General features: G+C 48.9%; 2 protein-coding genes across 2 annotated transcripts; both read left to right on the top strand.

Annotated features, from left to right (window-relative positions):
* Positions 1 to 220: 220 nt before the first annotated feature.
* Positions 221 to 3551, top strand: ETH_00006845 (subtilisin-like protease, putative; the record flags this gene model as incomplete). The annotated part of the gene is made up of 4 exons (XM_013377895.1): positions 221 to 1141; positions 1363 to 2049; positions 2187 to 2762; positions 2898 to 3551. 4 exons carry the CDS (start codon positions 221 to 223, stop codon positions 3549 to 3551), a joined length of 2838 nt encoding a protein of 945 aa, XP_013233349.1.
* Positions 3552 to 4087: 536 nt separating this feature from the next.
* ETH_00006850 (uncharacterized protein) lies at positions 4088 to 5621 on the top strand (the record flags this gene model as incomplete). The annotated part of the gene is made up of 3 exons (XM_013377896.1): positions 4088 to 4892; positions 5045 to 5159; positions 5351 to 5621. The coding sequence occupies 3 exons, from the start codon at positions 4088 to 4090 to the stop codon at positions 5619 to 5621; spliced, it is 1191 nt and encodes a 396-aa protein (XP_013233350.1).
* Positions 5622 to 13142: the final 7521 nt, after the last annotated feature.

Genomic DNA, 13142 nt, shown 5'->3' on the forward strand with positions numbered 1-13142 from the left:
AGGAAGTGACGGGGTTGAGCTTGGTTTGGAACAAAAAGAGGCAAGCCTTTGCCGTTAATTCAGAGCGCGTTGCATTACTCGCGGAATTGCCTAGAGCGCAGCGAGCATCAAGATGATAATAGTTGTTGCAGTGGCAGATTAGGAGAAGATGTGAAAGCCATTTTGGCGACAGGCGGATGCTGTGTGTCTATGGACGGTTACTTTACTGTACCAGGCAACTATGCAACTGAATCCATGGGCATCTGCTAGCCTTTGTGACCCAGTTCGTTTGGCAGCATCAGGGTCAAGGCGCAGTTCTTCATCAGCCACAGAAGAGACACCACTTTGCCACCTGCGTACGCGGGCTTGCGTTGACGAAGGCGGATTGATATCCCTTCTGAAATCATACACACACAAGGGCACCCTGGCAACACGGGACATTTTGCTATGGTCTACCAGCCTGATTATAGGGTTTCGCCTTTTAACCAAGGCAGAAGCCCATTTATTTGAGCTCGGGTTAGAAAGCTGGGCATTGCAGCTCACGCGGCTTCGGGCGAAAATCACAGAAGCCTTCCTCCAGCTTTCGCTCCAATCGCAGAGATCCACTTCTGTTGAGAACAGCTTTGGAAGCGTGCATCCAGCCGTGTCCCTACTAGAGGCATCGCTTAACATACAAATATTCAGGGGAGCCATGGCATGCGGGTTTTTAAATGAAGCTCAAGAGTTGTTGCCACTTTTCTCCCCGTCGGCCATTCGATCATGGACAGAAGCGCTAGGACAGGTGACTGAGGCTTGCGGAGGACTTTCAAAAACGCTGGGGAGACAAGCTTGTTGCTTATCTGTTGTGACATTGCAACGAACATGCTCGCTTATATCTATAGGCGAGCTGCTGATTACTCTCGGAGAGCAGTGCTTACTGATTGGGGAGGTCGGCCTTAGTTCCGTGCTGGGCTGTTCAGCCTCCTCCTACTTGCCAAGCCTGCAGGACTTCAAAGACTGCAACCCCAACCTTTTTACTCGGCAGGTGACATTGTTGGCCTCGTCTCGGTTTCGCCAGGGTGATGTGAATGGTTCACTGGAGCTACTTGACACGGTCACAAGCTTGCCAAATTTCGCCGAGCTTGAAGTTCCGGTGGCCCTTAACTTTGCTGAGGCTTTATGGGTAGGCTCCATGCCGCTCCAAATACACACACACATACAACAGACTGATAGGTCTGCTACTATATTGCCGCAAGAACACATATGAATATGAGCTGAGTTATCGTGCAACTTTCTTAGTTCGACCTGTGCCTCAGTGCCTCACATGCTGCACATTGAAACCGAATTTGTAAAAATTACCATGTGTTCCTGAACTTCAATTGACATTCTGCGTGATACGTGCAGAACTTACATGCTTCCAGGGGCACTCTTCTGAAAGCTATACCAGTGCTTAAGCTTATTGAGTTGACTTTAGTGGAGCTTGCTTCAAGCACTGCAGCGGGCTTCACCTTGGACAAAAGTGGTAACATCGTAGTCCGACCTCCCGCTTCACATCCAGGATCCCAGCAATTTTCTAGTTTTGCTTCTACTCGAGGCGAAAAGGCCAGCAAAACGGGTGCATGGTCAAGCCGATTTCACCAGTCTCGGTTTGGCAGAGGGGCTGCAACTGCAGAGGTTCCTCAATGGCCACTGAGTCTTTCCGTGTGGAAACACCGTCTAAAGGGGCTCGAAGTTGATTATATATTTTCTCTGTACTGCCTCGGATGGACGGCCGAAGGAGGCAGCCTGCATTTCCATTGGAAAGAGAAATTTCTCGAGGCCGTGAATATTTTATCAAACTTGCTGGACCGAACTGAAGAGCTTGCCGTCCCACTGAAACCGTTGAGGGTGTGCGCCACCAATTGTCTTCGAGCAGTTCGTTTTCTACAGGCAGCGATGCGGTTTCTGTGGACAGACCAAGAAAACTTTACAGCTTACCATTGGGAAAGGCGCAAAAGCTCCGCTGCGGGGTTGAGCTACTGTAGCAGCGATTCACTTGTAACGCCCGTTGACTTGAAAGAATGCAGTGAAGCTCTTCACAGAGTCCTAGCAGTGAGGCTCATTTGAACGTCAATAAAGAAGCTCTAGCGCTGTTGCAGAGGTCAGGTATCTTTGTTGCCTCCTAACACCATAGTTCAGTGGTGCTATTCATTGTTACTAGGCTACTGACTGGCTAATTTGCGTGCCAGGGACTCGACTTGGAGTCAAAAGCCACGTTAAACTTCATTACATCTGGCAGCGGACAGCGCTGGACTCATCAGTCTGCTCTGGCGTGGGCTGACATGGTTACCGTGGCTGGAGTTCACTTGGTCTGTTTCCGCCATCAGCTACAGCTAGTGACTTTAGAATTTTGGAGAGCAGACCTTCACCAAGTTATCGGTGGAACACAGAACATTCGTACAAGGGGCAACAGCAATATTCTCCCCTCGGATACTGCTCAGTGCACCCTTTCAAAAGTTTGTGCCGACGAGAAGCGACGTGCCCTGCAGCAATGGCTCTACGAAAGTCAATATGAAGATGCCTTTTCTCTTAATTCGATGAAAGCTGAGCAGCAACGCCTCGCAGAAGCTGCAGAGGATCTTGGAGCCGTTAGGACTGTAGGTTTGTGCCGACGTGAGACTGGTAAGGGTAATGTCTGCAGCGACGTCTCCGGCAAGTCCCTTCTCGATGTTCAGTGGGCATGCCAGTGCTCAGTTGTGAGGCATCAACAGTCGTTCTTACAAGCTCTCCACAGATTGATTGCACAAGAAAGAGGCCTACAGGAGGTAAGATAATGTTATTGCTACAAAACTAAATAGCAATTTCCACAACTTCCGCGCGAATTTCCGTCAGCGTGAAAGTATAAGGTGAATACGCAGGCTACAGGAGAGACGCTTCTTGGCTGGACGGCTTGCATGCAGCTGTGCCCATGGGCGCAAGATGAGACACAGGACCAGGCATCACGAGATCTCTGGATTGAAGATATTCGGAGTGCTGTTGCATTTGTAAGTAATTATACGGGGAGGCGGCGCATGATGCAACATTTCCCCCTGGTGTTTGTAGATTGCAAAACATCCTGGATGATTTTGCATGCGTCACATCTAAACCAAGATTATACGGACGGACGATGCCATCTGGTGCGAATGCATTGTGTCGTTCAGGCAGACAAGGGCGCGAAAGGCCAACAGAGGTGGTTGAACTATCTAGCTGCTGTTTTATATCGAGATCCACGAGGAAATCACAGTCAACCTATTGCTTCTACTGAGGTCGAGGAAACATTTTCAGCTTGCATTGCGAGTGGCCACCTCACTGAGGCAACATTCCTAGGCGAGGAGCTTCTCAGCAGTGTTTTCGGGAATAGGAATCTAGAGCATTTAGACCGCGCATTCGCCACAATCGTCACTCTGCAGGCTGCCAAGGTTGCCCAAATCGCAAAGCTGCTGCAGTTACAACTTATGGACCCACAAATGACAGAGAGCGTCGCCATAGAGGAAGCTCGGCGGTTAAAGGAGTCTTGGAGAGATGCTGGAGCCTTGCCTAGATTTCAAGCTGTCAACAAGTGGGCGCGTAGCTGAGGAAACGCCCCTTTGCGGTTCAGAATACTCCCGTTATCCTCCAGCCTGGATATGAACAGTGTAGCCAACCCTATCTTTCAGCCACGCGTACTTATACAGGAGTGTAGTTGCAAGCCAATCCTTGCGGTACTGTGGCTTTTTCCTTATGTCTCAGGCTGCTTGATTCCCGCTCGTGTTTCACGAGCATGACAAATCTTGCAGACCTAACGCCCTCAACAGTTCTTCATGCATGGTTACCTCGCAACTGTTGCGTTTCCTGTCTCCATTGCGCACGTGGCTTCATTTTTTTCGGCGCTGCCTACCCACATGTCCAGCCAGATGGCTCTTCTGGGGCATGGCGGTTTTTTGTGCAGCGCCGCGCGCTTCCAGAATGTCTTTTGACCAGGAATAAAAGGGCTATCCAAACAGAAGAGTCACGGAGCAACAAAGAGGCATTGCGTTCATCTCTGTATACGTATCCTGACCAGGTTTACGAAGTAGTGGAGGAATTATTTGAGGCATTGGGTGCACAAATTTTGCACTGGTCCCTATCAACAATGCTTGCCCAAGGTCAATTAGCGTCTGTCAGCGAATCAAGAAGCCATCTGCTGCTCCTCCCTGACATCCGGTTGTCCCATTTTCCCTTCGAAAGCTTGCCTGTGCTAAAACGACTATTTGGTTACCGCATATCGAGAGACTTCAGTCTGCACATGTTTGCGCGTCGGATGCAACATCACGATTCAATATCTCCTGCCAATCAGCCGAAAAGGACTCTTGCCGAAATGCATTGTGGCTTCTCTCGGGAGTCCTTGCTGTTGCTGCCAGAAGCTACAGATTGCCAAAATCTTCAGAATATGGCAAAGAGTGGGAAACAAACAACAGAAGAGGAGTCCCAAGTAGCTGGCTTGCCTGTCAATGATGGAACTGCAACGGCCAAAAGCGCAGATTGCCCGCCAGCCTTCTCAACTTTTCTGCCCCCACAAAGAGAGCCCAAAAGCGACTGGCGTCCCCCAGTAGTTGCAGATCTGCTGTCAGCGAAACAAACTTCTTCAATGGATGGAACTCCTGAGTCTCCACCGTGCAGCAGCTTTATCCCAGAGTTACTATGCACAAAAGCACCACAGGCCGCGTGGGCTCTGTCCCTTAACAAGATTGTACGGGACTCTGACGATATAAATTGTGCAATTGTTGGCATGAATTTAATGCATATTTCTCTTCTTGGCTTGCTACTGATGAGAGAGAAGCCATCACACTGCGAAGCTTATCTTCGTCAAGGCCAACAACTCAGGCCTACTACTTCATATTCCCAGACACTTGAAATTTCCAAGGGAGTACAAACTCTTCTAATGCTGAGCACCAGGGGTGAGACAACTGCCTTCTTCTTGCTATGTTTGGAACCAAATTGATTTGACAAAGACAAAGCAACACTTTGCTCGCCGCTACCTTTCTAATTGCATTCAACTCGCCAACATCTGGCACTGTAGCTCCGCGCTTACGATTTTGCTTGCCTGCAGGGGTGGGGACAATTATAGCTGTAGATGACGAGCTGACAGATCAACAAAAGGCAGATTTCACGACGAAGTTTTTGATCGAGATGGCTTGTACACAGTCACAAGTTTCATGTGCACTGTAAGCCAATACATAGTTCTTTTGATTTAAAAGTGATTTCTGCAGCACAAATACAGCTTCAGTCACTCCTATCAATTTCTTTGGGGCACATTCTTCAGAATGCATTCTCCCCGACAACACAGCACGTTGCGCGAGTTAATACTAGTACGAAAATTCACACTTCTGTGCATTCGTCTGCTTGCGTTCTACAGTGAGTCGCTCTCAACGGTTCCTGAAAAAGGCGGACGGCCGCGCCTCTCGACCAAACGGCACCTTCATCACAGAGTCGAAACATCAGTGCACGACAGCCCTCTAGAAACCACCTTATCTGAGTACAGATTAGAATATGAACGATCCGAAAAGGGAGATCCAGCTACAGGTGTACGGGTCTATGGCCTGCCGTGGATTGGCCGTCTGGGCGGTCAAAAGGGCTCGTCGAAGCCAGATTCCCAGAAGCCCCTTCAGCCGAAGAATAGGAAATGATCCACTCGCAGATCATCCAATGCATGGGGGAGCCAGCGTGCCAACTCATGAATCACACGATGCTAGAAGATATGTGCCGCTACTCTACACAGCCAATGGGGAAACGAGAGAAAGTGGTACTACACGCACACATATAAGCTTTAAAAGTCCAAACCTCTTGTTTTGATGAAGCTCTACTGAGCCGTACGCTTTTCGTTTTACCCTAGGGAGCGTGAATTGTCTACTTAGCAGCAGTCTTCTCTAAATGCGTACTACGCATAGTTCCACCTTCCATTAGGAGTAAGAAACATTCAGATTTTGTTTACTAACAGCTGCAGTGCTTCCACGATTTGCCAGTAGCACTGTAATATTATTGAACTCAGCAGATGTTTTCATTGGCCGCAAAGCCACTCCAGTTGCTCTTGCTGCAACAACGCTGCTCGTTGGCTCATTCGCCTCCAACAGACGCGTAGCGCGCTAGTATCTGTCCCCTGCGTAGGTGTATCGCCCTTGTTGCTATCAAACCAGTGGATGAGTTACCAGTGGTACCTTGCACGACAGCGTTTTACAGAGTTACAAGGAGGACCCAACACGAGCACACAGCGATTCAGATCCCGCTCTTAAGTGGCGCTTAAGTGGAGTTCGAGTGGCTCTTTCTAATCGGTGATAAGTGAGTTTTTTAATCTTTGCTAGGTTCGTTTCATAGTCACGCACCTTACTAAAAGGCGTCACTGACACAATTGGCCATCGTCCGTTTCTTGCCTCCAAAGACCGCGAACATGACTCCAGTCTTTAATTCTTCAGGCAGCCGTTCACTTCGAAAGCTGCGCAGAAGTGCGCAGAAGTGAGCCTAAGTGTCCATCATCACCGACCCTTTCTCATTCTGCAATGTCTGCTTTTGAGTGAGATCCGCAGCTCGTAGTGCCTGTGTTGCGCACAAACTGAGAGCTTAGATGTTTCCACGATCGATAGTATGCCTTAATATGCGCACACAAGCCCAACTGTGCAGTTATGGATCACCAATGTCAGCGAAGTACGCTATATCAAGTACTGAGGACGCACTTTGCGCACCGAGTAGTGTTGTCACGCATATCAACAGTACGGATAGCATCCATCGTGTTTGCGACCCTCACCCTCGAAGAACAGCTTCCACCTTCTGCACCAGGCGTTTGTTCGGTTGCACTGTATAGTACCCTGTGCAACCGCGTATCTAATATATTTGCTGACCAAAAGAGGCTTGCAATAAGTCCACTCTGAGATCATAAGAATCTTTTCGATGGGTTGCTGTTAGCTTTCCTTGCTCCTTACCACGCCTCTAGGGCGACGGTAGCAGACTTAAGTATCAATTCAAGGCTCCTCAGTCCACTATAATCTGGTGTCGGCAATTTACATGTGCATCACTGAGACGTTAGTGACATCGTTTACTGGTAGTCCACACCTTGAGTTGAAATGAGCATACAGAAGGCTATAGCTCGTCTGAGGAAGCCAGACCAGCTTCTCACAGCTGCGGAAGTTCACGATTAATCAATGGCCGAGCACTTGTGACGCGAAACTGAATCTACATGAAAAGGCTGTCTGAAGTAACTTTGAGAAAAGGTGAATTGAGGCACGTGTTACTGCCAATGTGGACACTCGCACAGGCCACCAAAGTAGTGCTGCACACAGTGGAGCACAAAAATGGCCTTGAGAGGCATGCGTATTGAGTTTTGGACCTCTAGGGAAAGAATTAAGTAAAAAGAGTACAAGTAAAAAGAGTAAAACTGTGGAGCTCCGGAAGGATTTCGGCTTTGAGAGCTCTACAGCAAGCACAACCTCGGGAATACGGCGGCACGCCGAATGCACGTTCTGTCGCTGTCTCCTTTTCTCAATGAAGCTTCCTACGCCGAAGCTGAAACGTTACACCGCGACCAAAAATGTGAGGTTGCTGCGACTTCAGCTAGGCAACTGTTCACAACGTGTAAACAGAGCACGAATTCGAGAAGCAAAAGAAAGTAACAAGGCTGCTCTTCGGTAAGATTAGTGTACCAGGCAACTTAAACTATGCACTGTAATGAAGAACCTACAAAGTGAGGCTGCTGCCAACTCAGCTAGTTGCAGCTCCAGCTAGATAATATTGCCCAATGAATAAATAGAACATCCATGTGAAAAAAAAAGATAGTTAAACGTACTGAAAATTGAAGGCAAACTCCGTCGCTTTGATGGAACGTAGCGGGGCCCACCGCGTCAAAAGTCTTTGGAGCCGGCTACAAAATAAGTACAACAAAGGCAGCGGGCGAGTAACACAGAGCTAGAGGACAGCAGGCGTGGAATACTGTCCGCCACATTGGTGCCATGAGAAGCCGTGCGAAGTCCTGGCGAGCCAGTGCCAGGGCAAGCCATGCAGTGTGCGAATGAGAGCTGCTACTCGATCTGAGGCACGGGACAGCCGTGAAGCTCTGTTAGTTAACGATCCGTCACGTAGCTTTATCAGCCCACGGTCTGGAGATCAAGTGCTGTTTAGGGTGAGGCGGCTTCCTAATGACTCTCCATTGTGGGCAAAAGCGAGCTGTTGGGTCTCGAACGCGTGGTGATTAAACTAAAAATTTGGTGCGGACGTGATTGTTCTTAGGGTGGCTTCCTTGATGTGGCTTTTCTGTGCGGTCTGCTTATGAAACTAGATTACCTCATGCGACATCTAGTGCACTCTCATCATCAGCATTAGGTGTTTCTGGTGCTTTAGTAAGTACTTTATAAGCTGAGAGCCTATAAGAGTCACCGATGGTGTGGTATACGCTTGAACATGATTCAAGATAGGGAAAAAAGGAAGACCTGTTGGGCCTGACACAATTCACAACACCCTCAGCGCAGGCCTGGGACCACCTGGAAAGATTGGGGCCGGGCTTCAGAGCAGAGAAATAAGCAACACCCCTACGTCTACGCCCAAAATGGTACAAGTCACACACGAAGAAAAGGTGAAAACCCAAGCTAAGGAACTGGTATGGAAGGCGTTCATGAGCTTGATTGATGCTCGTGGCCAGTTACGAAGTAAAAGAGCGTAATCTCGAAGTGACTACCGTCCAACAGTAGAGCCAGGGGTCGCTCCTGGGCACTGTAGTGAGTGGCGTAGGATTGTAAACAACCCATAAAACTCAGAGCGTAACGTCCTCCCTAATTGCCAACTGCTCTCTAGAAGACGAAAAGTCAATAGGACCCCACATCAAGAGATACCCAACACATTAATTATGCATTACGCTGCCTTCCCCGAAGAGCTATATCGTGTGCTAAAAGCATAGCCCCAACATGGCCACAGTATTCTACTGTTGTCTGAAAAACTCCTGGAAAATCCCGTAAGTTTGCCATCCATGGTGTCGCATCATCTCAGCCATGAAAAGGAGAAATGGCTACATTATCAGCGAACGGGTGGGCCAGCGACACATTCTTAGCCACAGGCTTCGCAAAAATTGTGTTTCGGAAGCACAAAAACGGCTCCGGAGTAGGAAGGATGCGAGCTGGTGTTGACTACCAAACGTGAAATGCCCTAACAACGTACCTGACTTCCCCATGCCTTCTATTCAAACTGTTCTAGTGATATTCATGTGAGATATAGCTCTAATGTAGATTTGGAACAAGGCTTTCATCGGATATTAATGGGTGAGAAATAGCTTCAAAAGATTGCTTCCTGCTAGGCCATGGGACTCTTCGAATAAGGTGTTCGGCTTGGGGCTCGTCACCTTCTAAGAGTTCCCATTAGCCATTCTACTAGGTTTGGGTGATCCTGCATGCCTTGGTGATGTGATTATATCCAGCTCTGAGATTGCCTTTGGCACTGACGTTCTATGGCAGGCACGCCTGCAGCGTAGTTCTCTTGGCACAGGTCCCGAGTAAGCGGAAGCAGGTGGCTGGTGCATTGGCAATGCACCGCTTCCCCAAATCCAGGCAGACTGCTTTGTATCGTTGACGCTTTCCCAAAACTTCAACCTTCGCTCGAATAAGCACTTACAGACGCTCGACGCCCGGAACTCTAGCGACACCATATGCACGTCTAAGGTATGCGTATGCAGGCGCCTCTCTCACACACTAGTGCAGACGCCCCCCAGCGTATTCTCAGAAGAACCAAAATGCGACGACAGTCCTCTTCGAGAGACATTCCTTCCCGATACCAGACCCACGTAGTTCAAGCATATCACTGCCAAATAACGCATTTGAAGCATACCACCCGGATGCTCCGCAAGCTTCGATTTCAGAAGTTTTGAAGCATTCGGTGCTCCAGGAGTCTTGATCTGCTGCAGACAAGCCGGTGAAATCGTCCGACTGGTATTTTGTAGCCTGCAACTTGCCTACAACTTTGAATTCTCATGGTATCCTTGCATGTGGAACAACTGTCTCCAACAAATTCCTGAGCTTTTTGTGTCCGTGATTTGCGTCCATCACGGGCACGTCACCGTGGGCAACTGGGCCAAACTATGAATTTCTCTGCCATTTTTGCCATGCACTGCTTTGCTTGCCTGCACTGCAGCACATGGTGAGTCTCGCTTGCAATTTTTCGAACTACTGAGGCACATAAGAACCCTGCAGGTCTCCACTAGCTGCTAACCATTTGTAGATGCTGGATGATCAATTTTTTTCCGACAAAGAAAACAAGCACCGCAGCAGGCACTATCGAGGTACCTGCTGACCCCACTGTTAGCTATCACACGTGATGCAGTGGTTTCTATCCGAGGCCATCGCTTCTTGTCAAGTCCCTGCCGACATCTCTCAAAATTTTGAGCGGTCGATGCCTCCTTTCTGTCCCAACTAGACTGGCTGATAAACCGAACATGTCAACCGTAATCTGGCGCATGTTCTCCACAGTTTAATTCAGTTGGAAGGGCTGGGGCCGCGGTACATACGCCGTGCCTTCAAACTAGCATACAAAATCACTCGCTATTTCACCGACCTCACCCTTTGCCGTGATGACCAAGCAGAACCACCTCACGGTAGCGGATCTTGGTGTTTTCGCCCGTGCTGCCACAATACCCATGACCAAGCGGATCGAATAGCTCTGCGGTCAAGCTAAATGGCAACAAATGCATAGATAAACTCCACACAATGTGACGGCGATCTCTCTGCTGTGGACAAAGTATGATTCAGAAGCTACCACAACAACTGTCAGCAATTACCCCGAGCTCAAATCATTCTATAGGTGCTAATTTGCAGGAACAAAACGCATGAGCAAACCTGCGTAACGTTTGGCATACCCGTAGACTGGCTTTTGCCATGGATCTTCCGGCTTCTCCCAGTACGTTCCACGCCGCCCTGGCTCACCCTCCCTTTGACGGCAAGGAAGGTGCCGTTAGCTGGCTTCCCGTTCTGGATGCGGTTGGCAGATGGACAGACCAGTATAAGATCCACAATGTCCTGGAATGGGAGAATATCAGGAAGGGTGTTCAGTACCTGGTTAAGAGGCGAGACCTACACGAGGAATGGACCATGCCGCAGATAGCAAATAACCACAGCGGGTGATGTGCGCTCCTGCGGGCTAGGAACCGCTGGGTACGCAGCTGTTGGCGGGCCTTACCCACGCGCTCGAATCGTTTTGCGCTACCTCTGCTACCTACTATGCTCATATTTCCCACTTTCTTCGAATGTCTTTCTGCTCCATTTTCGAACTTCTGCAGCTTCCCTTTTCCCTCCTCGCTACACGTACTACTAGAGTTGCATTCAGGTGTTCGCTCTGTTTCGCGCATATTAGCGGCTCTGCAGCAAGACCAGCGAATGCCAACAAAAGAGGGAGTGTGACCGCGCATTTGCACCTCCACATGCATGCAGATCTAACAAGCAGCTATCGCTGCTACGTAGTCAATACAGCAAGCACTTATGCACATACAACTGCACAGACCAATGAAGTCAGGAACGAGATAAGAAGAAAACCCCGTAGGAATAGTGGTCAAACCAGACAAACACAAAACAAAGATTGTCTGATGGGAGGAAAACCATTAGTAGCAAATACTTCCAGTCACAGGATAAAAATATGGATTCGGACGAAAAGAGCGAACATAACATTTTAAAATAAATAATACATTCAAATAAAGTGGAACAGGCTTGCACGAAGTCATGAGTACTAAGCTATTTATGCTAGGGAGGAATTATTACACGCATACATGAATTGTGCCTGGGTGGAGCCAAATTTACGGTTCTGGACTTGGTCTTCTTAAATAGAGATGGCTGCAAGCTATTGTAGTGTGAGCAGCAGTAAGTAGTAGAAGCGGTTGCAATTAGCAGAATAGCTTAGTAATGAGCCCTAAACAGACTGGCTCACAAAGATAGGCAGTGTGGACACGTATGCACTCACCTAAGGAGGAAGCGCCCTAACAACACCAGAAGAGGAACAGCAGATGCACAAGGTAGAGCGTAGCAGCTGCGGCAACAGCGGAAATCGCGCCTTCCAGCGCAATAGTAAGAGCAAAAGCAGGAACAACAGCAAGAGCAACAGTGCAGCTGCTGCATCGGAAACGGAAGCAGCTACAACAAAAACAGCAAGCGCAGCTTCAGCTGCCAAAGCAAAAACCAGGGCCACAATAGCTACAGCAGAAAGACGAACAGTCACAGCACCAGCAACCGCAGGAGCCACAGCGGCAACAACAAAGGGAATGGCAAGTGCATCAGCAAGCAACAAACCGGCCACAGCTGTGTATGCACTATCACCGAACAGAAGCAGCACAGAAGCAGAACGGGTGGTATTTGAAGTCGCAGTCGCGATCGCAATTGCAACGTCAATCACAGGTACTAAGGCAGCACGTGCAACAGCAACAACTGCAGCCAAAATAGCGGTAGCTACGCCTCCCGGCCCACCAACAGCAATCACAGCGCGAAGCTAGATGTAGCCCTCAGTCCAATAGCGCGCAGCCATCCATAGGAAACCAAATCCAGGGCAATGGACGGAGCTTCAGAGGGGACGGTTTGCGAGTCATTTGCAGAAGGTATGGAGGAAAACGTTTACCGTGGAAGATTTAAAACGTACACAGACAGACTATATTATGAAAGGCTGAGCAAACGCGCGCCTGGCTCCAGTAGACGACATATGCTAGCGCGGCGACTGCAGCGTTAAGCAGTACTGGGACTGCGGCTGCGAGACAACAGGCCGAGACCTATCAACATGGAAGGAAGTTGAAGCTTTCTTGCAGCTGCTAAGGGCTTGGGAGGTGCCTAAGATCACGCTGGAAGGTTAGCCACGAAACAGCCGAAGCAGCCTAGCTTATTAAGGCTACTGATCCCAACGCTATTTTGCCGGCTTCAAGAAGGGAGGACGAGGTTTTTTAGCTGCAGTCACTGCTAGGAGGTGAGCCCTACAAGAGGTAGAGCAAAGCTCCGGCTCCGATAACGCCTTTATGGAATCTGTAACTGCGAACACTAATCCTATTTAGAGTGGCAATTGTAGACCCATCAATAAACAAAGTTTTTCGTTAGAAAATTATACTTTCGATAAAACAGAACGGAATCACCCATCGCAACAGTGAGGCCATAAAAGCACTACTGGCATGCCCCGTCGCAGCAGGGCAATCAGACTCTATCATGGCCTACAGT

The sequence above is a fragment of the Eimeria tenella genome, genomic scaffold (assembly GCF_000499545.2).
Source record: "Eimeria tenella Houghton genomic scaffold, Eth_scaff66, whole genome shotgun sequence".
Lineage (NCBI taxonomy): Eukaryota > Apicomplexa > Conoidasida > Eucoccidiorida > Eimeriidae > Eimeria > Eimeria tenella.